At 45.6% G+C, this 24,906-nt stretch overlaps 1 protein-coding gene across 4 annotated transcripts in view; it reads left to right on the top strand.

Annotated features, from left to right (window-relative positions):
• ME3 (malic enzyme 3) overlaps positions 1 to 24,906 on the top strand; it is a 299,568-nt gene that overhangs the window by 90,255 nt on the left and 184,407 nt on the right. The window contains exons 1-2 of one of the 4 annotated variants that reach the window (XM_027083611.1): positions 7,877 to 8,000; positions 8,455 to 8,652. The exons of 1 other annotated variant lie outside the window; for it this stretch is intronic. In XM_027083611.1, the coding sequence (XP_026939412.1) occupies positions 8,470 to 8,652 (183 nt within the window). In that variant the 5' untranslated portion in view covers positions 7,877 to 8,000; positions 8,455 to 8,469. Of the gene's footprint in view, positions 1 to 3,792; positions 3,926 to 7,876; positions 8,001 to 8,154; positions 8,653 to 24,906 lie in introns of those variants that run through there. 2 more of the 4 variants (XM_027083613.1, XM_027083612.1) reach the window with 2 other exon arrangements.

Raw genomic sequence — 24,906 nt, 5'->3', positions numbered from 1 at the left:
CGCCCAGGACCATCTGTGCGCTCTGAGAAGGGGAGAGATGTAATGACCAAATCTGTTGAGGTCCAGGGATCTGCACTCTTCCAAGGGAGTGGTAAATCTGAAAGGATCATGTTGAGAGGTGTCCTAGACCTTCATCTCAACCTTCCCCTGCCACCACCAAGAGAGCTAGACTCTAGAAGACTCTCCAGCAGAAGAGAAAAAGTGGGGAACCACAGAAATGCAGAGACAGGTAGAAATAGCAGTTTCAAGCAGTACCAGCCAAGAAAGCAGCTTCAGAAGTTACAGTGGTCAGTGTCACACGCCAGGGATCTGAGCAGAGTTGCAGCAGTGCTGGGAACTGGAACAGATGGCCACAGCCCAGTGAGCAGAAGGGAAGCAGCAGAGCCACGGGTGTAATTCAGATTATAAAACCTGCCTCTCTGCTGGGCAGAATCCTAGATATGCACAAAGTTGGAGTGAGCTGAGGCCTTGGCATTTGATAGGTGGAGGGACATAGATCTAGCAAACTAAAGGCTAGTGGTGCAAGTGACCTTACCTGCACCGTGAGATGGGGGAGCCCAGGGGACATTCAACATCCATTTAAATGGTATCTGAAAAGTTTATACTGTGTGTGTGTGTGTGTGTGTGTGTGTGTGCGCGCGCGCGCGTGCGCGTTTGTGTGTATTTTCTATGATAATTAAAATACAGCTAAAACTCACTGAACATTCAGCCTCTACTCTGGGTATTACCCACCTTGGAGATATACCAATATTTCACACTGATTCTTTGAAAGCTGGATCTTTGAAAATTTAGTCAAGTGCAATTTAACCAATGTTTAGTTAGCAATTATGATATACCCAGAATTGTTCTGTGGGAATACAGAGGAAGCATTGAAATAGCAATCATTACTATTTATTGCAGATTTACTGTGTACCAGGTATTTAATCCTCACAACCATTTTATGAGTTAAATACTGTTACTATCATCCTTGTTTTATAAGAAAATTGAGGTTCAGAAAGATCTAGTAAATCTCCCAAGATCACACAGCTAGCGAGTATCCAAACACAGACATATCTGCCTCCAAAGAGAAAGCTCTCAGCTACTATACAAAGAAGTTGAACTTTATATTGGCAAAAATGTGAGACAACAGCCTGAAATGGTGACCATGGTTTCTATCCCTTATTTTACTGTGCAAATTAAAGTGTTAAATAACATGTTGCTGGAGCTCAAATCTCAAAACCTGCTTTGAAACAGCAGGGTCAAGCCTGCAAAAACATAAAACGAAGTGGAGCTAATTCTGGTGCCTGAAAAGCAAAAAGGTATCTCTCCCGTCCATATCACCTGGATGCTGCTGGATCAGTCTCCACTTGTACCCTTTGTAAGCCAGTCTTTTAGATTTGAAACCAAGCCCCAAATTCAAGCTGAGGAGAACTGAATCCGCCTGTTCTGAGAAGCGCATTTTCCTGATAATGAGTGGCCTGCAGGGAATAATTGGTATGACCTGGAGGGAGAAACACTGACCTTTTGGTCAGAATCCACATTTGGTTTCACAGCCCAGTGAATGCTTGCTCTGTGGGCTGCCTGATGACACAGATAACATCCAGAGCAATAATAAACCATACAAGTTGAAGCTCTAACCTGTGAATCCACAAAGGAAACAAAGTACATCTCTTCGGGGAAAGGCTCAGTGAATTGGGCAGGGGGATTTAAGGCTGAATAAGAGGTGAGGGGAGGGGTTGAGTGGCTACAACTTGTGAGAAGGGAAAACAAAAGCCAACTGAAGCCATAAGGAGCTGAAGAGAACCTTATCACTGTTCACTAGGAATTGACTAGGCTTGTCAATCTCACTAATTATATACATAAAGAAAATCTACTTGAAAAACACTGAAAGCAAAAATAACCCAGACTCTAGTGAGATCCTTGATTCCTCCAGAAAGCTGACGATTTTTGTCCCACTGAGAAATAAGACTGTCAACAGGGAAAACCCCCCCCCCCCCCCCCCCGCCATTATGGAAGTATGTCCGGACTGTTGCAGAGTCAACGAGGAAGCAGGAGGCTATGCTCATTACAGTTTAACAAGCTCAGAGCCGAAGATGGGAAGGAGCTGAGCTGGTGAATCAGGGGTCAGCGGGTGCAGGGGATGCTGAATGGGCCAGATGGGCGAATCACACCGTGGACAAAGAGCCCGCCCCTCACCCCGCTGAGCCACCGCCCTGACCTCCGAACAAACACCCAGGGCACAAATTTGTTCCCCTTTATCATCTGCTTAGCCTAGCAGCTGCTGCCATGAATTTCTGTTTCCGTATCTTGCCTTTTTCAAGCAGTTGCCTTTTTGTCTAACTTTTTTTTTAACATCTTTATTGGAGTATAATTGCTTTACAATGGTGTGTTAGTGTCTGCTTTATAACAAAGTGAATCAGCTATACATATACATATATTCCCATATCTCCTCCCTCTTGCATCTTTGTCTAACTTTTGTGTGAGGTCAAGGGGCTGGGAGCAGAAGGGAAGGATGGCCTGGTGGCTGTCAGAGGACTGAGTGATTGAATAGAGTGTTTCAAGAGGGGCAGAAAATAGATTTTTAAAAACAACCTCTGGGAAACCCAGAGGCCTAGCGAATACACAAGAAGTGCTGGTTATTCGTTCTCTCCCTGGTCACCCTGATCAAGAACATTTTCCTTTTGGCATTCTTGCTGCGGGACGGAAGCGGGGGCATGTATGAAATGGATTATAAATTGTTTGTGCCTAAACCAGCCATGAAAATAAAGACTGGCCTGTAGGTCAGGCCAGGAAGGGAAGCGAGCCTGTTCAGGATTAGTGCAAAACTAGATGAGAATCAGGCAATGCAAAACTAAATGAGAAAAAAAATGCAGAAGGATATGTTATATCCTTCTATCTGGAAGCAATTATGTTTGGTACAACAATTGCTTGAACAGAAGGCTGAATGAGTTTATAAATAATGATTTCAAAGTGTTTTGTGATGACAGTATGCAGCTGTGACTGGATCTGACGGCCACCTCCATTAGAAATGTGGGTAGTTCAAAGATACTCTTCTTGTTAAAATTAGCTATCAAAAAATTATGGCACTGCAACAGAGGACTAGAGAAGTAGAATGCAATGCAATAGAAAAATAAGAAACATCTTTTCTTCTGCTACCCGACAAAATTACTCTTTCATTTCTCCTTGTGACTTTTTCAGAATGTCAGAGGACTGTTTATTCCCACTTAAGGGACAGGGAGAGGGTGGCAGGGAGGTGGAGAGAGGGATCAGAAGAGAAGGAGAATCAGTTACCCTGGAAACAGCTCCAGAGGAGGGAGTCAGAGGGATCAGATGCAGAGGCTCTGTGGTCCCTCTATGCCACGTTGTCCTTCCCTATTCAGGTGTATCACATTCAGTTCCATGGGCATTTATTGTACCCACCCTTGTGCTAGTTGTCATGTAGGATGCAACGGTGAGAGTAACAATGAGGATGATGATCGGAGGTCAGATTATCACTGTCCCTTTAGTGTTTGCCCACACCAGGCCAGGCTAAGCATTTCCCAAATGTAAGCCCTTTGTGTCCCGGTCACCACCATGGCCTCTGGAATATGGGTTTAAATCCTGGCCCACTTCAGTGAGTTATTTGACCTCTCCAGGTCTTATGTCCTTATCTGTAAAATGGAGCTAATAATTGTACCAGTCAAGAAAACTGTAGTAGGTGTAGCTCAACAGAAAGAATTTAATAGAAAGCACTGGTTTCACAGGTGTTAGAGGGCTGAATGAGAGGGAAGGGCAACCACAGAGAGTAACTGTAGGAAGCAGCTCCCATTTCTAAGGCTGGAGAAAAGGGAAGAGGCTGGGACCATCAGAAGCTGGACACATGGAGAAAGTGACCTACTGCTGAGTTTTCAGCAGCCTCGTGAGGCTGGTTCTAGAGCGTGGAAGAGGCTGGGACCAATGGTTGATGGTGGGTGAAAGGCTGTGGCTGGAGGGGATACTGAAAGGAAATAATGGCAAGCAAACAGAAAGGAGGACATCTCCCCTCTCCAGCCTCAGTCTCCCCCTACTGCCCTCTATTGACAGGAATTAATAGAAAACCCGCTGCTCCCAAAGAACTGGTTTGCAGAGTACCAACTCCAGCCATAAGCCAGCGTGTAGAAAGGCAGATCCGGAGCCGAGGTAGATAGCTTACAACCAGCTCAGTATTTCATAGACACACGAAAAGAGTCTTACTCATATTATTAACCATTAACTATTAAGTGAGTTAATGTTTATAAACTCCTAGAACCGCGCCTGGCATGTGGTAAGTGCATTACAATGAGCTTTAAAAAAAACAGATGACTACGTTGCTCCACCAAAAACCAATGTGGGAACTAATATTAGACCAGTTTTTAATCCAGGAAAATGATATGGTTTAAAGAGGTCACATAAAATGCCCAAGGTCACACAAGCTGGTCACTGGTGAACTCAGGACCATCTGAATGAAAAGCTGTTGCTTTGACTTCTGTGAGCCTCCTGTGAGGCTCAGAGAAAAAGGGCACATAAATAAATCACTTCCCAGTGAGATGGACTATAAAAGTGCAAGAGGAGACGCATACAGATAAAGTTTGGGGAGCACGTGGGAGAGAGGCGAGCCGCTGCAGGTTGAGGAATCTGAGAAGACTTGCCGGAGGATGTGGTGTTTGACTGAAGCTGAAGGGCAGGGCTTCAACTGGCAGGTGTTGGGAGCAGAAGAAACTGCTTGAGCAAAGACCCAGAATGCAGGGCATGTATGCGGAGTGGCGAGTATGAGGACCGGGGGGAAGTAAATGTTCCTCACCGTCCGCTTTCTGTGTAAACAACAGAGTTGAAGTGTCTCCAAATATTCCTAGCAGCGATGTGAATTAAAGAGCTCGCCACATTCATAACACATTGTGTAGAATATTATACATTTGTGAAGCAATGGGATTAGCTGGAAAATAATTATTTTAATGCACCTCCATTTTTAAAAACGCATAGGGAGGCTCATTAAAATCTCCTTACAAGAGACCAGTGGTCTTGTTTCAAGGCAGTCAAACGAGCCAAAACCCTAATTTGAAGCTGCTTTCCTGCCCTTTTACCAATGTACCAAATTTGTACTAAATGCAAGGGGAATATGGGAACTCTGACCAGGGAGGATGGGAATGGGATTCCTTTCCTGCCACCCCAGGAAGCAGTATTACAACCATAGCAGAAGTCAGTAGATGAGATGTGAAGGCAGAGAGACCAAGACAAATTATGGAGACCCATCAGGTCTATCTAGCGCTGGACCAGACCACAGGGCTGGCTTGCTAAGGAAGTCAGAGTAGCATGGAGCTGAAGAAGTTCTGAAATAGTTCCGTGGCTCTGAACCTGGCCTCTATAATCCTGTGTTGAGGTCTAAAAGTAAGGAATGTGCCAGGGAAACCAGAGGTGGAAACCACACATGCCAATAATAATAGTTAACCATTTCTGAGCATCCACTCCACGCCAAGCACTTTCATATAAAATGAGTATTATATCCAGACTGGTCGTTACTAGTCCCCAGGAATCATTCTCCCCTTCCTCCTTTTAGTAGTAGACTCCCCTACTGAGCTTTAGCAGAGGGGATATATGCCTTTCCTGCTAGAGAAAATACTTCCAGGCTTCCTTGTAGCTGCTGTGACTGTGTGACAGGTTTCACCAGCAGAACGTGAGTAGGTGTAATGTGTGCCATTTCCGCATCATTTCCCTAAAGGAGTGCCCTCCACTTCCTCTTTTCCCTTTCCACTGGCTGGGATGCTGCTGTGGCGGTATTCGTGCTTCCGTGGAGAGGAGACCAACACCCTGGAGAAAGAACCTGGGTCTGTAGAACAGAGCAGCCCTCTCCTCTTGTCACTGCCTTCCGCTGCCCCACCTGGTGAACCTGCCTTTAGAACCTTTCCTTAACTTGGCCAAAGATCAAACACATGCGAAAGAAAAACAATATTGTTAGATTTACATCTGGGTTAAGAGAATATAGGCCACAGGTGAGAGAATCTTAGACGTAAGCTGTACGCGCTCTAGTGAATAGATTGTATAAAAATTATATTGGCTTATTTGGGAACCTTTGATTACATCCTGGTTTCTAGTTAAGTTTCAAATGACTGAGGTTACCTATTAAATGTGCTCCAGGTGAGACAACGGTCATTGTGTCGAGGAAAGGCAGACTATTCAAAAGTTCTGGACGATTTGTTATGTGTCAGGTACCAAAGATGGAAGCACGCACACACACACACACACACACAGTCTACCCTCAAGATGTTTGTCGACTGGTGGGAAGTTTGGCAGATATAAAAACAGTGTTGAGAGGAAAAGTATCAGTTAATACTCTTGGCTGTAAGCAACCAAAATTCTGACTCAAACTGGTTTAAGAAAAAAAAGGATCGTTAATGTGTTTATATAAGAGTACAGTCCAAGAGTAAACCCGACTTCAGGCATTTAAACCCTACTGAACTGGAATCTTTGTGGCAGGGGCCTGGAAATCTGTATCTTGGTCCCCATCCCATCCCCCCACCAGGTAATTTCAATTCTGTTTTGGAAAGTAATGTTTTATATAGATAATTGAGCTGCGTATTGGAGATTGGACTGGAAAGGGGAGAGAGTGAAGGAGGAGATGATTGTTTCTGAGGGAGAGGAGAGAATCCTGAATCCAGGCAGGGGCAGCCCCGAGTGCCACAATACCTGCTTTGTACTTAGAACAAAGCCAGAGTGCACATTCTGAAGGCTGCTTGCACGGGAGGTTTGAAGGGGAATGAGTAGAGGACCATGTCCTTTGTCCAGCAGTCTGAGGGTCCACAATCCTTATGAAAGTGGCTGCCACTTCCGTTCCTTCACCCAACTACTATTTATTGTGCAACTATGTACCAGGCACCGAGCTAGAAGTGAGGATACAGGTTTATAGGCAAAGAGTCTTTCCTCATGAAGCTTACATTCTAGGGGAAGACAGGCAATAAACAATTAGAAAAACGAGCTAACTACTGGCTGTGTTAAGTTTTAAGAATGGAAAAAAATCCTTCACTTCCACTTCTTAGTCCCTAGTGGAGGCTGACATTGGATGGAGTGGAGGAGAGGCCTTCGAGTTGACAACTTAGTGGAGACTTGAGAGCATGAGCATTCCAGACAGAGGCAATAGCAAGTGCAAAGGCCCTGAGGTGAGAGGGAATTGGATGGGGTGGAAACACAGGAAGGAGCAAGTGTGGCCAGAGCTCAGTGAGAGGGAGACTAGAGTGGGATGAGGCTGAAGAAGCTGGCAGCAGCCAGACTACAGGATAACCTGTGGGCACCAGAAAGAGTCAGGATTTTATTCCACACACAATGACATGTTCGTGTTAAAAGGAATTTCCTGGCTACTGTGTGGAAAAAGGGTAAAATTAAATTCAGGGCTAGATGGACGCCAAGGTTCTTGCCTGGTCCCAACAATTTATGGCAGGCTCCGTGGGGTCCCCAGGAGCCTGCTTAGTAACTGGGGACCCTATATCAGCGATGTCTGATAGGACTTTCTGCCAAGATGGAAATGTTCCATACTTGGGCTATCCAGTCCCAAAGCTACTATGTGCAAGTGGCTCTTGAGCCCGTGATATGTGGCTAGTGTGACTGAGGAACTAGAATTTAAATACTATTCCATTCAAAGTAATTTGTTTAAAGGTATGGGGCCACTTGTGGCTAATGGCTGTTGTACTCGGCAGCACAACGCAACACAACACAGCGCTGGGTGCCTGAGGGTTTCTACTCGTTATCCAGAAGCCAGGGCCTTCTCCAAATGGTGGGACTGTAAGAGGGTACATTGATCCCTAAATGCTAAGCCCCCTCTGTGCGTATGGCTTGTCAAGACGGACAGGCTCAGGGAGTATCCTACGCTTCATTTTGTCACCGGGGAGGTAAGTGCACACGGCTGTGAGGCGCTCCTCGCGCGCACTCAGGGGAGGCCCCGCACTGCGAACAAAGGTTTCTGGACCGCTCTATCCAGGACGCACCAGCCTTGCGCTCTCGCGGCCGCCGGCGCGGTCCAGCCATTGGCAGGAGAGGTATAACGGCCCCGCAGCGTCTCGCCCCGCCTGCCCCGCAGCCCGGCCGCGTAGACATCAGCTCCGGGCGCAGCACAGGTGGGCTGGGGAAGCAGGGGACCTAGGCGAGCTACCGAGCGGGGTTGGAGGTTCGGGGAACCCTCGGCGCGCAGTCGCCTTTTCTCCTCTTCGCGGATGGGGGCGTGGGTGGCGCGGGCTGTGGCCCGCACCGGATCGGCTTCCTGAGCTTGCTTTCGCTTTGCCGGGGGCTTGGCGAGGCCTGTGCACCGCAAGCGAGCAGAGAGAGCCGCGCAGGTGGCCGCGCGGGAGGGGCGGGGGGATGGCGCCTTAAACCCTGCGAGACCCCTGCCCTCTCCCGGAGCACGCGTCCCTGGCACCGGCTCGGTGCCCCGCGGCGCGCGTGGGTCCTGGCTGGCCGGAAGGCGCCCCTGACCTTGGTGTCTCCCCGTGCCAGGTCTGCGCAAGGGCCATGGGCGCCGCGCTGGGCACGGGCGCGCGGCTGGCTCTCCTACCCGGCCGGGCCTGCAGCGCTGTCCGGCACTGGGAGCCCCCCGCGCCCGCCCGAGGCTGCCACTCCAAGGCCGGCCCGGCGCGCCCGGTGCCCCTGAAGAAGCGCGGATACGATGTCACCCGGAACCCGCATCTCAACAAGGTAAAGGTCCGGAAGGGTAGGACGGCCCAAGCCACTATTCTGTGGCCCGCGGGATGGGCGCCCCGCCCCCTGGGCCAGGGGAGGATCCTTCCAGAGGCCCTTCCAGCGGCTTTACATTTTTGCCTTGGGGAGGCTTGGTGTAACTCGGTTTGGCTTTTTTACCACACCTCTTCTGCGTGGAAAGTGGTAATCAGTAATGCAGGAAGCGTAATTTCTTTCGTAAGAACAAATGTAGACTGGGTTAAGGTCCTCATGGCCAGTCTGGCTTGAGGTCAGATCTCCCCTTGATGCTTGCTGATTCTGTTGATCTTGGGCAGTTCATTTAACCTCTGTCCGTCCAAGTTTACCTGTCTGTAAAAGCGAAGCAGTTGTCTCGGGAGCGTTGTGAGATTTAAAGAGAAAATGGAGGTAGCGTTCTTCGCACAGTACCTGACATCCAGTGAGAACAAATGTCAGCTAAGGTTATAATTATTCTGAGGAAAAGATTTTTAATTTGAGCGAGGGCAAGAAAGTCTAGAATTATGGAACGTTTAGACCTTGAAAGGGCATCACAGATCCTAATTCAAACCTCTCCTTTTACAAATGAGAAAACAAGACAAAGGGAACTTGCCCAAGGTCACCAGCTAGTTAGTTCTGGCTCTGCCACTGGAATCTGGGTCTGGATCTCAGGTGCTTGGGTCAAGTTCAGCCCACTGCTAACCCAGTGTTTAGGAGCACACACACTTGTTTCTGGGAGTAGAGTTTAGTATCATTGGTGTTAAAACCAAGAGACCTGGATTTGAGCCCTGTCTCCCGACACCTCCTTGATTTAACTTGGGCATCTCATTTAATTTCTCTGAGGTTCAACTTTCTCCTGCTTAAAGTGGATATTATGACAGACCCACCATTCCTACCATATTCTGTTATTGTGACAATCAAATGAATTACTGAACTTGAAATCAAATTTTAAACTATATAAAGTGCTTGGTAAATAAGTAATTACTACAAAATAAAAGTTTGAATAATTTCTTTGAATCAGGATTGTGAAATTCAAGTGAGGAATTACTTGTGAAAAAGGTGTTTTTGAGAAATAGGAACAATTATATAGATACTAAGTATTGTGATTATTTCCTGCAGAATTAATAGAAGCTAAGAAAGAAAATTTTCTCTCAACCTCCATCTGTCACACTACAATCCATGCTTCCCCCCAGAGAAACCCTAAATCCTTTGTCTGTTACTACTTTGGGATAGGTAAGGTGTTTTATGAATTTAAATTTACTTTGGTAGCAAGTGTTAGAAAACTCAGCTCAAACTGGCTTAGCAAATAAGAGATTTCTTTAGCTAAATATCTAGAGGAAGGAAGGGTTTGACCCAGCAGTCCAGATGGCATCCTTAAGGATGCAGCTTCTCTCTGGGTCTCTGCTCTGCTTTTGCAAGGTCAGCTGCATCCTCAGACTCCATCCAGTAGAGTCTTTCACCCGGATTCTGCCACAGTCCCCCGTCTCCTTTTTTCATACCACACCATCCAGGGATAGAAAGACATTTTCTTCTGGTAGCTCCTGTGGAAGAGAAAGGACACTTTCTCTGGAGCCTCAGAAAAAGAGTATCTCTGTCTCATGGACTCTGATTGGATTCCCTTCCATCCCCAAACCGGTCACCATAATTTAAGTAAGTCAGGGCTCACCCCTGGATTTAAAGAGAGAGTTTAGGTTAGGGACACCCATACCAACTGGCTTAGAATAAAGGGGATATGGCTCCCCACCCTGCCCCCAGTAAATCTGTGTATTGTCATCAGAGGGAGGAGGGATAGATGCTGGAAAGCAAAATAATAAATTCCCACTACTGACTGTGATTGTTTGAACGATCATTGCTTTAGAAATACTGGCATATTACAGTTAGCACTTAATGCTTTATGAATAGTTAAAAAAAATAAAAGAAGGACTTGAATGTCTCTTTTTTTGTTTTTAGCCCTAAGTTTATGGTTCCCTAAAAGCACTCTTGCCCCTTGCCCTTGTTCTTGATGTAATTTTTTTCCTCCTAAATAATATAAATGGGTCATTATCCATAAATCTAGGGGCCCGAACTTTTCATGATGTTAAAGATTTTTTTGTGTATCCCTGAAGTCAGCTGATGCTGGTCTGGGGTGAGGAGGGTATCTGCCGTGATGCTGAGAGAGGCTCTTGGCCTCCCGCACTCGCCCTTGGGGAGGGAGGGGAGACAATGGAGGGAGCATCACTGCCTAGGAGCCGCCCCTCTCTTCCCACTGAGGTGCCACCCTCTTGCTGTCCTGCTGACCTCCAGCACTCAGAGAGTTTCTGGGGAAGGCTTGGCGCTTGGCACTTTCCATCAGCCAGATGGGGAGACTTGCTGAGTTAAACAGAACGACTGAGGTTATCACTGAGAAAACAAGAGAAGGGCAGCTTTGAAAGGGACCAGTACTTAGTGGGTGGGTCTGTGGGTGGCTTTTTTTCTGCTAGACTCCGAGCTCCTCCAGGGCAGGGACTGAGTTTCATGCATTTGTGGCAGGCACTGGGTGGTTCCTGAAGGGTGTAACAAGGGCATGAACATGAAAGCTAACATTACATTCTTCGAACATGTTCTCTGGGTTTGCCTCCCGCTTTTGACAGATCAGGAGAGGCATTTCAGTTGAAGCTTGAGGGCAGAGGGTCGTCAGGAGATGGAATTCTCTGAGAGAAGAAGAGCTGCTGCACAGGCCAAGCATCACTGCTCTTGTGCAGTCAGGGTCTGGTCCCTGCTCTGCCATAACCTCGCCATGCGGTCTGTTCTGAATCTCATTAGCCTCTCTGCCCATGTCACACCACTGCTATGAGGATCGCAGGGGTGAAATCATTTTAAAAACTGTACGGCACTAAGTATTAGATGATTGTGTTGACAGGTTCCAGAATCAGGGTTGGAAGCTCCCTTAGATATGGCCTAGTCTGGAATTGTTGGACGTGAAATTAGCTTGGGTCTAACCAGCATTTTTATGTTAAAGAAATGAGTTAGAATAGAATGAAAAAATAGGAAATGTATTAACCTTAATAAACATAAGTATTATACCAAGTCACCATGTGAAATGCCAGTTTTTGCTGTGGCTTGTCATTTTAAAAAAAAAAGCTTTTGAAAACCATTGTTCTCATCCAGCATCTCATTTTCAGATGTAGAGACAGGCAGAGAAAGTCAAGTGATGCCACAGAGATTGTCATTTGTTGCAGAAGTAGGCAGAGGAAGCCCACCTCCAGATTTTCAGTCCACTGAATCACAATGAGAATTCTCATCCACATGTGCTTTGACTGATTCAGGCACATTCAGAACGATGACAGAACTGGAACTGGATGATTCCAAGTTCCCTACAGGAGTCTAGATTTTCTGATTGATGCAAATTCAGCAATACATCAATTTCAACTTCCCTTTTAAAAAAAAAACAAACAAAACTAATATTGTGCCTTTCTTCTAAAATTTACACAATGACCTCTTCTGTTATCCATGTAGATTGTGGCAACAGGGTAAATCTGATTACATATTACAAGACATCAGACATATTTTACTTACATTAAACAGGCAATTATCAACCCCATTTTATAGGGTATCTTCATAGGACGAATCATCCCCATCCTATTCATGTAGTAGCAAGTGAGCCATCAAAACGGTGCTGGCCCCAGCTTATCTCTGGCCTCTTTTGGGAAGGGATGTTCTGTTCCCACTCCCCAAACTAGACTTGAGTCCCCTCCCATTTGTCTTCTCGCTCCATGTTTCTTTCCTTTCGGCACTGAGCGCCCTGTTGTCATGGCTGGTTGATTTGTCTTCCACACTAGATCCTGAGCACCTTGAGGACAGAGACTGTCTTGTCACACAATGTTCTCTACGCCTGACTTGAGATGCTCAATAAACATTTGCTCTTTGAATGATCTCAATCGAGTCCCAACCCCTTTCCTCTCAGTTTTATGGATCTTAATGTCACTGCTTTACAGTTAGTCTCGTGCTCTTGTTGTCTAGAGAAATGTCTACAAATAGCCTATTGGGAGGAAATACACCTACTTGACCTTAATCATCAGCCTGATGATTGGGAAAGACCATCAGCTTGATGGTCAGGGAAAGAATGAATGAAGCGTGCTTGGTCCAGTCGCTGTGATTATGGACCAGCGCATTTCATGCAGCGGGGCCTTCTTAAACTGCAAGGCGTGGTGACCGCCTTCACATGTGGACTAGATGCATGTAGATTAGTAAACGTGTTAAGGCCTGGGGGCCTGCCCTACAGTGCTGGCTGCGCATGTGAGGCCACGCAGGTTTTAGCTCAGTCCTTCTACATGCAGTGGTAATTTATTAGACTCCCACACAGCTGGGACTTGCCTTTGACTAAAGTATGTTTTTGTTCGGGGCCAGTGTAGAACTTGATCTTGCCTCCTTTGGGTTGGGGGGAGTCTGTCATCACACACTTGGCTTACTGATCAATCAGGAGGTGATAGCTGGGTTGTACACCGAATTAGAAGTCTGTTGCAGATGCTGTTTTGTGTCCCAAAGACCGATAACATAATGTGTCTTCCTGAGACCTCTGCTTCAGATGTGATGTTGGGTTGGGCCTCCTTGATTGATAAAGAAGCAGTGCATTATTAAGTGAACATTATTTCCATAAGCAGCAGTTTGCTCTAGATCTAAGCCCCTTGTGCAGTGACTCAGGGCATAGAAGCTCAAATACTGTTCAGATATTTTAAGAACAAACAAGCAGAGGCAGGTTGGAATTAAATCCTTCCCTGTTGGGGCTTCCCTGGTGGCGCAGTGGTTGGGAGTCCGCCTGCCGATGTGGGGGACGCGGGTTCGTGCCCCGGTCCAGGAAGATCCCACATGCCGCGGAGCGGCTGGGCCCGTGAGCCGTGGCCACTGAGCCTGCGCCTCCGGAGCCTGTGCTCCTCAACGGGAGAGGCCACAGCAGTGAGAGGCCCGTGTACCGCAAAGAAAGAAAAAAAAAATCCTTCCCTGTCAAATACTGTCCTGGCTTCATGGGATTGATAACACTTGGTGTTAGGGCTTTGTGCTTGGAACAGCTAAAAGAACTTGTATTAGTTAGGCTAACGGTTAGGCAACTTTAACAAAGTAACCCCCAGACTCAGAGGCTTAAACAAGATAGAAGTGTTTTGTGTTTTTTTTTTTGTTTTTCTTTTTGCGGTACGCGGGCCTCTCACTGTTGTGGCCTCTCCCGTTGAGGAGCACAGACTCCAGACGCGCAGGCTCAGCAGCCATGGCTCACGGGCCCAGCCGCTCCGCGGCATGTGGGATCTTCCCGGACCGGGGCACGAACCCGTGTCCCCTGCATCAGCAGGCAGACTCTCAACCACTGCGCCACCAGGGAAGCCCGGAAGTGTACTTTTCACATAAACAAGTCTGGGTAGGCAATCGCAGGTTGGTATGTGGCTTGATTTTGTTGCTCTGCCATCCTCAGTGTGCATCTTACGTTTCGTGGTCCAAGATGGTTGCTTCTAGGCTCTGCCATAATTCCATACAGAAGCCAGTCAGAAGGGAAAATACACAATTTGGATGTTGCAAATATCACTTCCATTCACATCCAGTTGTCCAGAGCTTGGTCATACACCACACCTAGCTGCAAGAGAATCTCGGAAATGTAATCTTTAGCCGGGCACCCATATATCCACTTAAAAATTCTGTACCACTAAGGAAAGAAAGAATGGCTATTGGGGAAACTGCTACAAAATGCTTATCTGAAATTTTAATTTGATTTACTGTCAATTTTATCCCAACTTTTAAAATCCATCAGTTTCTCTACATCCCCTCTACCACCAGCCTTGTTCACTCCTTCATCGTCTTGTGTCTAGATTAGGCAGGAGCCTTCCAGTGGCTCTCCAACTTGCAGTCCTGTTTCTTTCAATCTGCTCCTCTGTGTCTGTTGACCACACCTTGAGAGGCTAAAACCTTGCACACATCCCTAACTACTCTCTTTCTTTCAGACCCCATGTCCAATTCACCGGAGAGTCCTGTTGCTCTGTCTTCAGGCTAGATCTGGAATCCACCCTCCGCTCTCACCACGGGTCCCACCCTGACCTAAGCACCACTATTTCTCTGCTGGATGACTGCAGTGTCCCCCTAGCTGCTCTCCTTGTGTTCCTCTTGTTTGTTCTCCACACAACAGCCAGTGTGAACCTTGTAAAATGAAATTTGATCACGTCACTCTTCCGCTGGAAACCCTGCAGAGTCAAAGTTCTTACCATGCCCTGCATGATTTGACCCTCCCTGACCTCATCTTTTGCTACTCCTCAGCCTCACGTGCTGCCCAAACATGCTGGCCTCAAACACTCCAAGCATGCTCCTACCTGGAGTCTTTGCACTGGCTAATCCCTCTTGTACAGCACACAGCCCCTACATAACCATGTGGTTAACTCTCTCACCTTCTTCAAGGCTCCTCACTTTCTCGGTGAGACCTATCAGACCACCCATGGGAAGTTGTAAACAGCCCTTTCAACCTTCTTGGTCTACTTTTCCTGCGTAGTATTTGATACTTCCTAACATACTGTTTAATTTTCCTACTTACCATACCTCTTGGTTATTATGTGCATTTCCCCACTATAATGTAAGCTCCATTTAGGCAGGGATTTTTGTTTTATTTGTTCATTGATGTATCCAAGGTACTTAGAACAGTGCCTGGTCCGTAGTTTGGTACCCAGTAAACAGTCATTGGATGAGTGAATCATTCAGAGAGACATCTGCTGAGGCTTCTTCCTCTCATCCTTTCCCTTCCCCCCCCTCCTTCTCCAAAGCCCCCCTTCTTTTCCTCTGGTGCTTTTCCTTCCCTGGTATCCCCCTCTATGGGGTTTATATGCCCAAGATCACTTGTATCTGGAATGTGGATAAATCTCCCATCAGACCTTTGTGTGCCCAGAGGCCCACTTACTGTGAAGACTGGAGAAGCACAACACAGATGTTCACCCTTTGTTATTTCCAGTTTTACCAGCCAAGCCTGGGGAAAAGGAGACCCTATTCTGGAGACACAGATGGTACCTTGAAAAGCAGAGATGGATGGAGACATTCTTGAGGCTCACAGAAAAAAACAAAGGGTGGGGGGTGTCCAGGCTGTGGGCCAGAGATAGGAAACCCCGGCTTCTGTCAGCATCTCCAACTTCCTAGAACTCCCACCCTCTACTTTGAGTCTTGGTAGCCCCCATCCCTGCTCTGAACTTCTCTGATTCCCCCGTGCTGCAGCACCCCTGCTGAAGATACAGGAAACCATGTTATAGATTCAGTGACCCCCACCCCTGTTCATATGTTGAAGCCCTATCTCCCTAATGTGATGGTATTTTGGAGGGGGGGGGGCCTTTGGGAGGTAGAGCCCTCATGATGGGATTAGTGTCCTTATAAAAAGAGAAAGGACACTAATCCTCTCCCTCTCTGCCATGTGAAAGTAGAGCAAGAAAAATGGCCATCTGCAAGCCAGGAAGATGGTTCTCACCAGGAACTGAATCGGCCATGCCTTGGTCTTGGACTTTCAGTCTCCAGAATCATGAGAAGTAAATTTCTGTTGTGTAAGCCACCCAGTCTATGGTATTTTGTTATAGCAGCCCAACTGGGCTAAGACATCATACCAGGAACTGCCTCTTATCTCGGGGTCAGGAAATCAAGGAAGTGTGGGATGGGATGCAGGAGCACAGGAGGAAGATCTGCTACTCCTAGAACCCAAAACAGATGCTCAGAAAGTGTTTTCTCATAAACATGTTGTTATAAACAGTTGAATTGTTCTCCAAAGAAAGTATATTATGTGTTAGATTAGCATTTGTGTGATCATTATGAAGATTTCAGAAATGTTGGCTTATGTTTATGAATGCTTAATTCAAAATGCAAAATACTAAGTGGAATCTATATCCATGAGCATTACTGTAGAAAGATGTAGCTCTATAAAAAGACTTGGAACTAAATGTGTGAAAATGATCATGTTAGGGCAGTGGAATTATGGGAGATTTATTTCCTCGTTATATAATTTTCTTTAATGGTCCATTGTCTTTTCAATTTTAGGTTACAGTTTCTGTTGGAAATTGAGTTTCTAGAGCCAAGTAAATAACAGATCAACTTTTGGAAGTTGACCCATCTGTAACGCAAGGGTGACACTCTGATCCTGTGGAAATCCCTCTAAAATAGTCTTATTTCAAGATTTGCTTGCATATATTTTCTTATCTTTTAGAGGCAATGTGTTTAGATTCATGTAATAAAATGTCAACATGGGAACCCTCCACCTGTCCTGAAAACAGTGGTAAACAGCAGTATCTAGAGTTTGTAACAGCAGCACTGGAGGGCAAATCCCACACAGAAATTCATGTTGTCTGGCTCAGATGGGCCAAGTGGTGTCAAAGTCAATCTAAATCTGGACTCTCTATATGGAGTTTCTGTGGACGCTTTTTCAGGCTCATCTCCAGCCTCTGTTTCCAGTTTCTCTTGGTCCTCTTGGGCCTCTGTAGGCTCTGGGGGTTACGGCTTTATTTTACTTTGCATTTGTGTCATTTCTACCAAAGGTTTCTTTTATCATCTACTCTCTCCTTTCCAATGCCAGTCTTATAGTGAAGGGCAGGGGGAGAAGGCGTTTTGATTCATGTGGCCATTGCAAAGGGGTCAATGGTGTGAGGCACTTTTGTTTGCAAAGACGAGGTTATAGTCAGCTTCCAGATCTTCACTTTGATGTGTAGAAAGTATAATACATTGGGAAATCCTTGGGGTGGTGTCTCACTGCCTCTGTGACACAGAGCACAAAAGATGCTCTATGACTGTGTGATGAAAATCTGAGGGCTAGCCCATGATTGGGGGTGCCAGGGTCAGCAGTTAAAAGCATGCATTCATTCTGTACCCAGATGGTTGCTTGGCAGCCTAGTGAAAACACAGCTCCTACCCAAAGGACAAAGTAAAGAGTAAAAAGTACTCAGTCATTTGAGGAGAGGGTTTTGGGGTAGAAAGATCATCAGCTTTTGAGGAACTTGAATAAGAGAAAATTAAAGCTGCTTTGCTTTCAAAAGTGATATGAAAAGCTAGAGGGACCATAGGGGATAGAGTTGAATGATTAGCAACTTGAGAATATTATTCTTTTTAAAGCATTTTGTCTGGATTCTGTATCGTTGTTTGGTAGTAATCTCCATGAAGCCCGTAGCATAATGGTCCTGAAACACACTCCCCTGTGGTGTGGAATTCTGGAGAAGGCAGACCCTATTTGTTCCTTTGTTTTGTTTTGCCTTGTTCTTTCAGAAAAGAGCAGGAGGGAGGCAGCATCTGCACAAGGTGGCATCTCTTCTGAGTTGTTGATCTGTGCAGGGACTTTCCCCATGAGACAAAGGCTGTCATGTTCCCTCATGACTTCAGTGGAGCTGGGTCTCCATTCACAGTAGACGGTTCCCATCCGCACTTTGTCCGGTTTCTGAAGGAGGTGTTGAGGATTCCAACTTAGATTTGTATTATACTGAATTTCCTTCAGTAGCAGAACGCCTTATGGAAGGAATCCAAGTCATAACGATAAGAGCTGGCATCTTTTTGGACATACGATGTGCCATGGATTGCTCTAAGCAGTTTCTACACATTAACTCATTTAATACAATATCACGATGCTTTGACATACACTGTCGTATTACAGATGAGAACGCTGAGGTTCAAGGAGGTTAGCTAACTTGCTGGAGGTCTAGCAGTTCATAGTGGCAGAGCTGGGTCTTGAACCTGGGCCATCTTGTTTTAGGGCCCACATCCTCACCCCTTCTGCTGTACTGCCACTTCCAGTGTGCAGGTGCCCTCTCACTTACACTGGTATATAAAGTCTGATGCTCTGGGGCCTTGCCAGTTATATGGGGGACAGTCCCTGCTGTGGCCCTCTGATGGGCTATGACCATACCCGCTGGCTCTGTTAGAATCAGAATCTGGGACTCAGAGGGAACTTTGAAAATCACTGGATACCTTCTCTTTGCCCTCTAAATTTGTGTAATTCTCCCAAGACTCATTTGTTTATTTATTAAATTTATTCATTAGACATTTGCTGAGTGTCTATTATATGTTTTAGGCAGTGGAACCTCAGTGGTGGATACAACACTTCTTTTGCCTTCAGGAACTTATGTGTGAGGGGGTGGAGGTGGGGACCAGTTAGTAAGCAGACGGTTTCAATTCAGAAGGGCAGTGTGATGCAGAGAACATGTACTAGTGCTATGGGAGCTTGGGAGAGGGGTGCGAAAACACTCTTCTCTCTGGCAGTTCTGTCATCACTGACTCCGTGGAAGAGCAGTCGGCAGATGAAGGTGATGGAGGAGAAGTCGTCTAGGTCAAACCATGAGAGAGAATGGCTTTCTCTCTGAGGACAGCCACCTTTTGTGGTTGAATGTGCAGAAATTGAGCAGTAGGCCCATACCTTGTAAGGGGCCCCATTTTCAGAGAGCTAAATAATTTTACAAAACCTCTAATCTACAAGCAGAGTTAATGATAGATCTCTAGGACTGTGACATGCCCTTTTATTTTGTTCTTTTCCTTCCTTTTGTGTTTCCCAACTCCTGGGGGTACCATTCACAGTGGGTTCACTTATGAAAATCTTCAGGGCTCAGCTCTCCAGGGCCACCTCTGCCATGCCACCTTCCTTGATAATGCCCCATGCAAGTGGCTCGTTCACCCTCTGCGCTCCTCGGGCATGTAGCCTGTGTAGTCATGGCCCTTTTCTACATTTGGTTTCAGTATATACTCATAACGCATGTGTCTGTCTCCATCTGGATGTCATCTTCAGAGCCAGGACCCCCTCTTAGGCACTGCATGGCTCGCACAATGCCTTCTTCATAGTATACTCTCAATAAAAGTTAGTGATGTGAATTACTTTCACATTGCCTCCTGGACACATCAGAAACCGCTCTGGTGAACACTGACAGTACACAACCCCATCTGCCATCTCTTCTAAAAAGATGGTGACAATATAATTATGCTTAGATCTCTCCATGGGGCTTGGAGGATTTTGAAAGCCAAGAGAAATATTTTATTTTGGTCATAAAAATTTCAGGAACCCATTCCTTTTTTTTTTTTTTTTTTTTTTTTGCAGTACGCGGGCCTCTCACTGTTGTGGCCTCTCCCGTTGCGGAGCACAGGCTCCGGACGCGCAGGCTCAGCGGCCATGGCTCACGGGCCCAGCCACTCTGCGGCATGTGGGATCTTTCCGGACTGGGGCACGAACCCGTGTCCCCTGCATCGGCAGGCGGACTCTCAACCACTGCGCCAGGGAAGCCCAGGAACCCATTTCTTTAAGAGAGTTTTCTGCCCTGATGCTGTACCAGGTGCATTTCATCTAAAAAACAGCACCTTTATGATCAGATGATTTATTCTCATCCTTGAGGATGCTTAAGACCCTAGATTTAGACCTCTGTAACTAGTAACAGGTTAAAGGATTCTGGTGGTGAAGGAAAGCTGTCAGCTAGAATCAGCTGTGTGTGCCCCCTCCCCCTCCCCCCATCACCAGGGCACAGCCTGTGACCAGATAGTAAGCAACAGCACACACTGGCTATGATCTAGGGATTTGGAGTCAGAAAAGCCCAAGGTTCCGGTTCCAGCTCAGCCATCCATTATATGTGGTATTTTGGGAAGGGCAGTTCATTCCACTAAGCCTCAATTTCCACATCTGTGAATGGGGATGATAACAAAATATACCCACTTCACAGGGTGCTATAATGATTAAATGAAATAATGTATGTAAGCACATTGTAAGTGCTCAATTAATTCTCAACGAATCCACAGCTCTAAAAATTTTGCTCCGTTTCTAACATAGTGTGAAGCCCTGTGTGGGCCTCAGAAGAGGGCACAGACTTAATAGGGTTTAGACCTGGTCCTTGCCCTTCTGGAGAATCCAGTCCAGAAGGAGAGGGGAAGACTGAGGAATCCAAACTCATTCTCCATGGGTGTGGATACATTGGATTTTGGCAGAGACTTGATAAGAGAGGAGTGAATCCAGGAAGAGGCAGGTTGAATAGAGACTTTACAAATAATTTCCGGGTACTTGATGGGTCTTAAGCTGGATGATCTAGATGTTTGTCTGAAAGAAAATGAAATTAAAAAGACTTCAGCAGCAGAAAACAGAGTGCCATTTGAAAACCTGGTACTTCCAGAATTTAAAGCTGGTGTTGAAGGGAGTGGCTGCTGTCATACCCCAAAGGAATCTCAGGATTTTGCCCCAACATTTTGGCACGTTCTAACCAAAGTTTTTAAAAGGAACATTGATCCAAAGTAGCTGGATTTTTTTATCCATTAACTTGTCTTTTTGTCTCTCATCTGTCTATCTATCTATCTATCTATCTACCAACCATCACTACAACACTCCCAGTCTCCTGAGATCATGATAGCAAGAGAGCAAGACAAGAGAATGTCTGCTAGGGTGGTTAGCATTAAAGTTAAAAAGTTGCTTCAAATCCAGCTAAAGAGGGCATGGCTGGGCCCACCTCACCTAGCAGGGAGTTTAGATAGTCCTCCAGCCTCTATACACTCTGCCTTGGGTAATGAATAAATTAATTGCATATGCATATTTTAAATGAGCATCTCTCCTCTATAAGAACCCAGGATGAGCATTCCCCAAAAGACTATGAAGACTACTTGTCTAGCCCTTTGTCTTTGAGCAGATAAGATCCATTGATCTGTATGTCTGTTTTTGTGCCAATACCACACTATTTTGATTACTGTAGCTTTGTAGTATTGTCTGAAGTCTGGGAGAGTTATGCATCATGCTTTTTTTTTTCCCCCTCAGGATTTCTTTCACAATTCTGGGTCTTTTATGGTTCCATACAAATTTTTGGATTATTTGTTCTAGTTCTGTGAAAAATGTCATGGGTATTTTGATAGGGATCGAATTAAATCTGTAGATTGCTTTGGGTAGTATTGCCATTTTAACAATATTAATTCTTACAATTCAAGAACATGGGGTGTCTTACCATTTCTTTGAATCCTCTTTAATTTCCTTTATTAATGTTTTACAGTTCTCAGCATGTAAGTCCTTTACCTCCTTGGTCAGGTTTATTTCAAGGTATTTTGGGTTTTTTGGTGCTATTTTAAAAGGTATTGTTTTTTTACATTCCCTTTCTGATATTTTATTGTTAGTGTAAATAAATGCAACCAACTTTTGAATGTTAATCTTGTATTCTGCTGCTTTGCTGAATTAATTTACTAGATCTAGTAGTTTTTGTGTAGAGTCCTTAGCGTTTTCTTTTTTTTTTAATTAATTAATTAATTAATTAATTTTTGGCTGTGTTGGGTCTTCGTTTCTGTGCAAGGGCTTTCTCTAGTTGTGGCAAGCGGGAGCCACTCTTCATCGCGGTGCACAGGCCTCTCACTGTCGCAGCCTCTGTTGTTGCAGAGCACAGGCTCCAGATGCGCAGGCTCAGTAGCTGTGGCTCACGGGCCCAGTTGCTCCGCGGCATGTGGGATCTTCCCAGACCAGGGCTCAAACCCATATCCCCTGCATTGTCAGGCAAATTCTCAACCACTGCGCCACCAGGGAAGCCCAGCATTTTCTATATATAGTATCATGTCATCTGCATATAGTGACAGTTTTACCTCTTCCCTTCCAATCTGTTTCAATGGAACAGAATAGAGAGCCCAGAAATGAACCCATACACCTACAGTCAATTCATCTTCTTCAAAGGAGGCAAGAATATAAAATGGGAAAAAGACAGTATCATTAGCAAGTGGTGCTGGGAAAGTTGGACAGCTGCATGTAAATTAATAAAGTTACAACACACCCTCACACCATGCACAAAAATAAACTCAAAATGGCTTAAAGACTTAAACGTGAGACATGACACCATAAAACTCCTAGAGGAGAGCGTAGGCAAAACATTCTCTGACATAAATTGTACCAATGTTTTCTTAGGTCAGTCTCCCAAGGCAATAGAAATAAAACCAAAAATAAACAAATGGGATCTAATCAAACTTAGAAGCCTTTGCACATCAAAGGAAACCATAAAAAAATGGAAAGACAAACTATGGAATGGGATAAAATATTTGCAAGTGATGCTACAGACAAGGGCTTGATCTCCAAAATATACAAACAGCTCATACAACTCAATACCGAAAAAACAAACATCCCAATCGGAAAAATGGGCAGAAAAAAAAAAAAAAGAAAAATGGGCAGAAGACCTTAATAGACATTTCTCCAAAGAAGACATACAGATGGCTAAAAAGCACATGAAAAGATGCTCAACATCACTAATCATTAGAGAAATGCAAATCAAAACTACAGTGAGGTACCACCTCATACCAGTCAGAATGGCCATCATTAAAATGTCTACAAATAACAAATGCTGGAGAGGGTGTGAAGAAAAGGGAACCCTCTTGCACTGTTGGTGGGAATGTAAATGGAGCAGCCACTATGGAGAACAGTGTGGAGGTTCCTCAGAAAACTAAAAATAGAATTACTTTATGATCCACCAATCCTACTCCTGGGCATATACCCGGACAAAACTATAATTCAAAAAGATACATGCACCCCTATATTCATAGCAGCAGTATTCACAATAACCAAAACATGGAAACAACCTAAATGTTCACTGACAGATGAATGGATAAAGAAGATGTGGTACATATATATAATGGAATACTACTCAGCCATAAAAAAGAAATAATGCCATTTGCAGCAATGTGGATGCAACTCGAGATTATCATACTAAGTGAAGTAAGTCAGAAACAGAAAGACAAATACCATATGATATCACTTTTATGTGGAATCTAAAATGTGGCACAAATGAGCCTATCTACAGAAGAGAAACAGACTCACAGACAGAGAGAACAGACTTGTGGTTGCCAAGGGGGAAGGGCATGTGGGGGAGGGATAGACTGGGAGTTTGGGATTAGCAGATACAAACTATTATATATAGGATGGATAAACAAACAACTGTATAGCACAGGGAACTATATATTCAATATCCTGTGATAAACCATAATGGAAAAGAATATTAAAAAAAAGAATGTCTGTATGTGTATAACTGAATCACTTTGTTGTACAGCAAAGATTGGCACAGCAGTGTAAATCAACTGTATTTCAATTTAAAAAAAAAAGGTCCTAATGTGTTACCACCATTTTACAGATGAGGTTTCAGAGGCCCAGAGGTGTTGAATGTCCCTCCCAGGAAGTGAATTGTGGAGGGTGACTCTGGCCCTCCTTGGGTGGTGTCTGTCTCTTAGCCCCGCTGCCTTTGACAGGTAGCACTGTGCCTCCTCTCTTGAAATAGCGCCTGAGTCAGCCTCCATCGACTTAAGCAGAGTGCTTTTGAGTCTCTTGTAGAAAGGAGACCTGTTCATGTTTGTTTGTTTGTTTGTTTATTTTATTTTTGGCTGTGTTGGGTCTTCATTGCTGCAAGCGGGCTTTCTCTAGTTGTGGCGAGCGGGGGCTACTCTTTATTGCGGTGTGTGGGCTTCTCATTGCAGTGGCTTCTCTTGTTGCAGAGCACGGGCTCTGGGAGCGCGGGCTTCAGTAGTTGTGGCTCGCGGGCTGTATAGCACAGTCTCAGTAGTTGTGGCGCACGGGCTTAGTTGCTCCGTGGCACATGGGATCTTCCTTGACCAGGGCTCGAACCCGTGTCCTCTGCATTGGCAGGCGGATTCTTAACCACTGCACCACCAGGGAAGCCCACGTGTTCATGTTAAACAATGTATATTGCCAACCTAAACATCTGCTGACCCAGCTCGTGCTATCACTCCTGTGTGTCCATTTCCGATGAAGGGACATGTTCATGACGCCCACGTTCATCTTGGGATTTCTGTTTTTCTCTGCAGTAACATGATCTTGAAGACAGTCCACCAACCATTTGACAGCAAGCTCAGCCCTCCTGTCAGACCCTCCCTTATCTTTTATTTTTGGGCTCTTCTAGCCCATAATTATTTGTTTTGACTGGTGAAATCACTTTGGCCACAGGACAGTGAATAGCAATGCAGTTGCCTCCTGATAAAGCAGGTGCAGAGGGAGATGGTGTGAAGAAAAGCCTATTAACAGCCATTTTTAGAAACAGGCTTCGAAATCCGCCTGTCAGAGCTGAAAGATTTCCCCTGTTCTCACACTTTAAGAGCTGGCAGCAGCTTCCCCTCGTGTCTGAGGAGCCTCGGAAGCTGCCTGGCCATGCCTGTGGGAGAGGATGGCATGGGTGCCAGTGGGGCAGCTGGCCAGGTGGTGCCAGGAGGGGGGGCATGCCAAGCAGGGGGACAGTGCAGCCTCCAGTAACCAGCCTTGGCTGTGGGGCTGCAGGGTCTTGAGCATCCTCAGCTGCTTTTTTGTTGACTGAGCTGTTCAGTGTTCTG

The sequence above is a fragment of the Aethalodelphis obliquidens genome, unplaced genomic scaffold (genome assembly GCF_003676395.1).
Source record: "Aethalodelphis obliquidens isolate GAN/ISIS:26980383/991018 unplaced genomic scaffold, ASM367639v1 scaffold50, whole genome shotgun sequence".
Classification (NCBI taxonomy): domain Eukaryota; kingdom Metazoa; phylum Chordata; class Mammalia; order Artiodactyla; family Delphinidae; genus Aethalodelphis; species Aethalodelphis obliquidens.
This window is presented reverse-complemented; position numbering and strand designations above follow the sequence as displayed.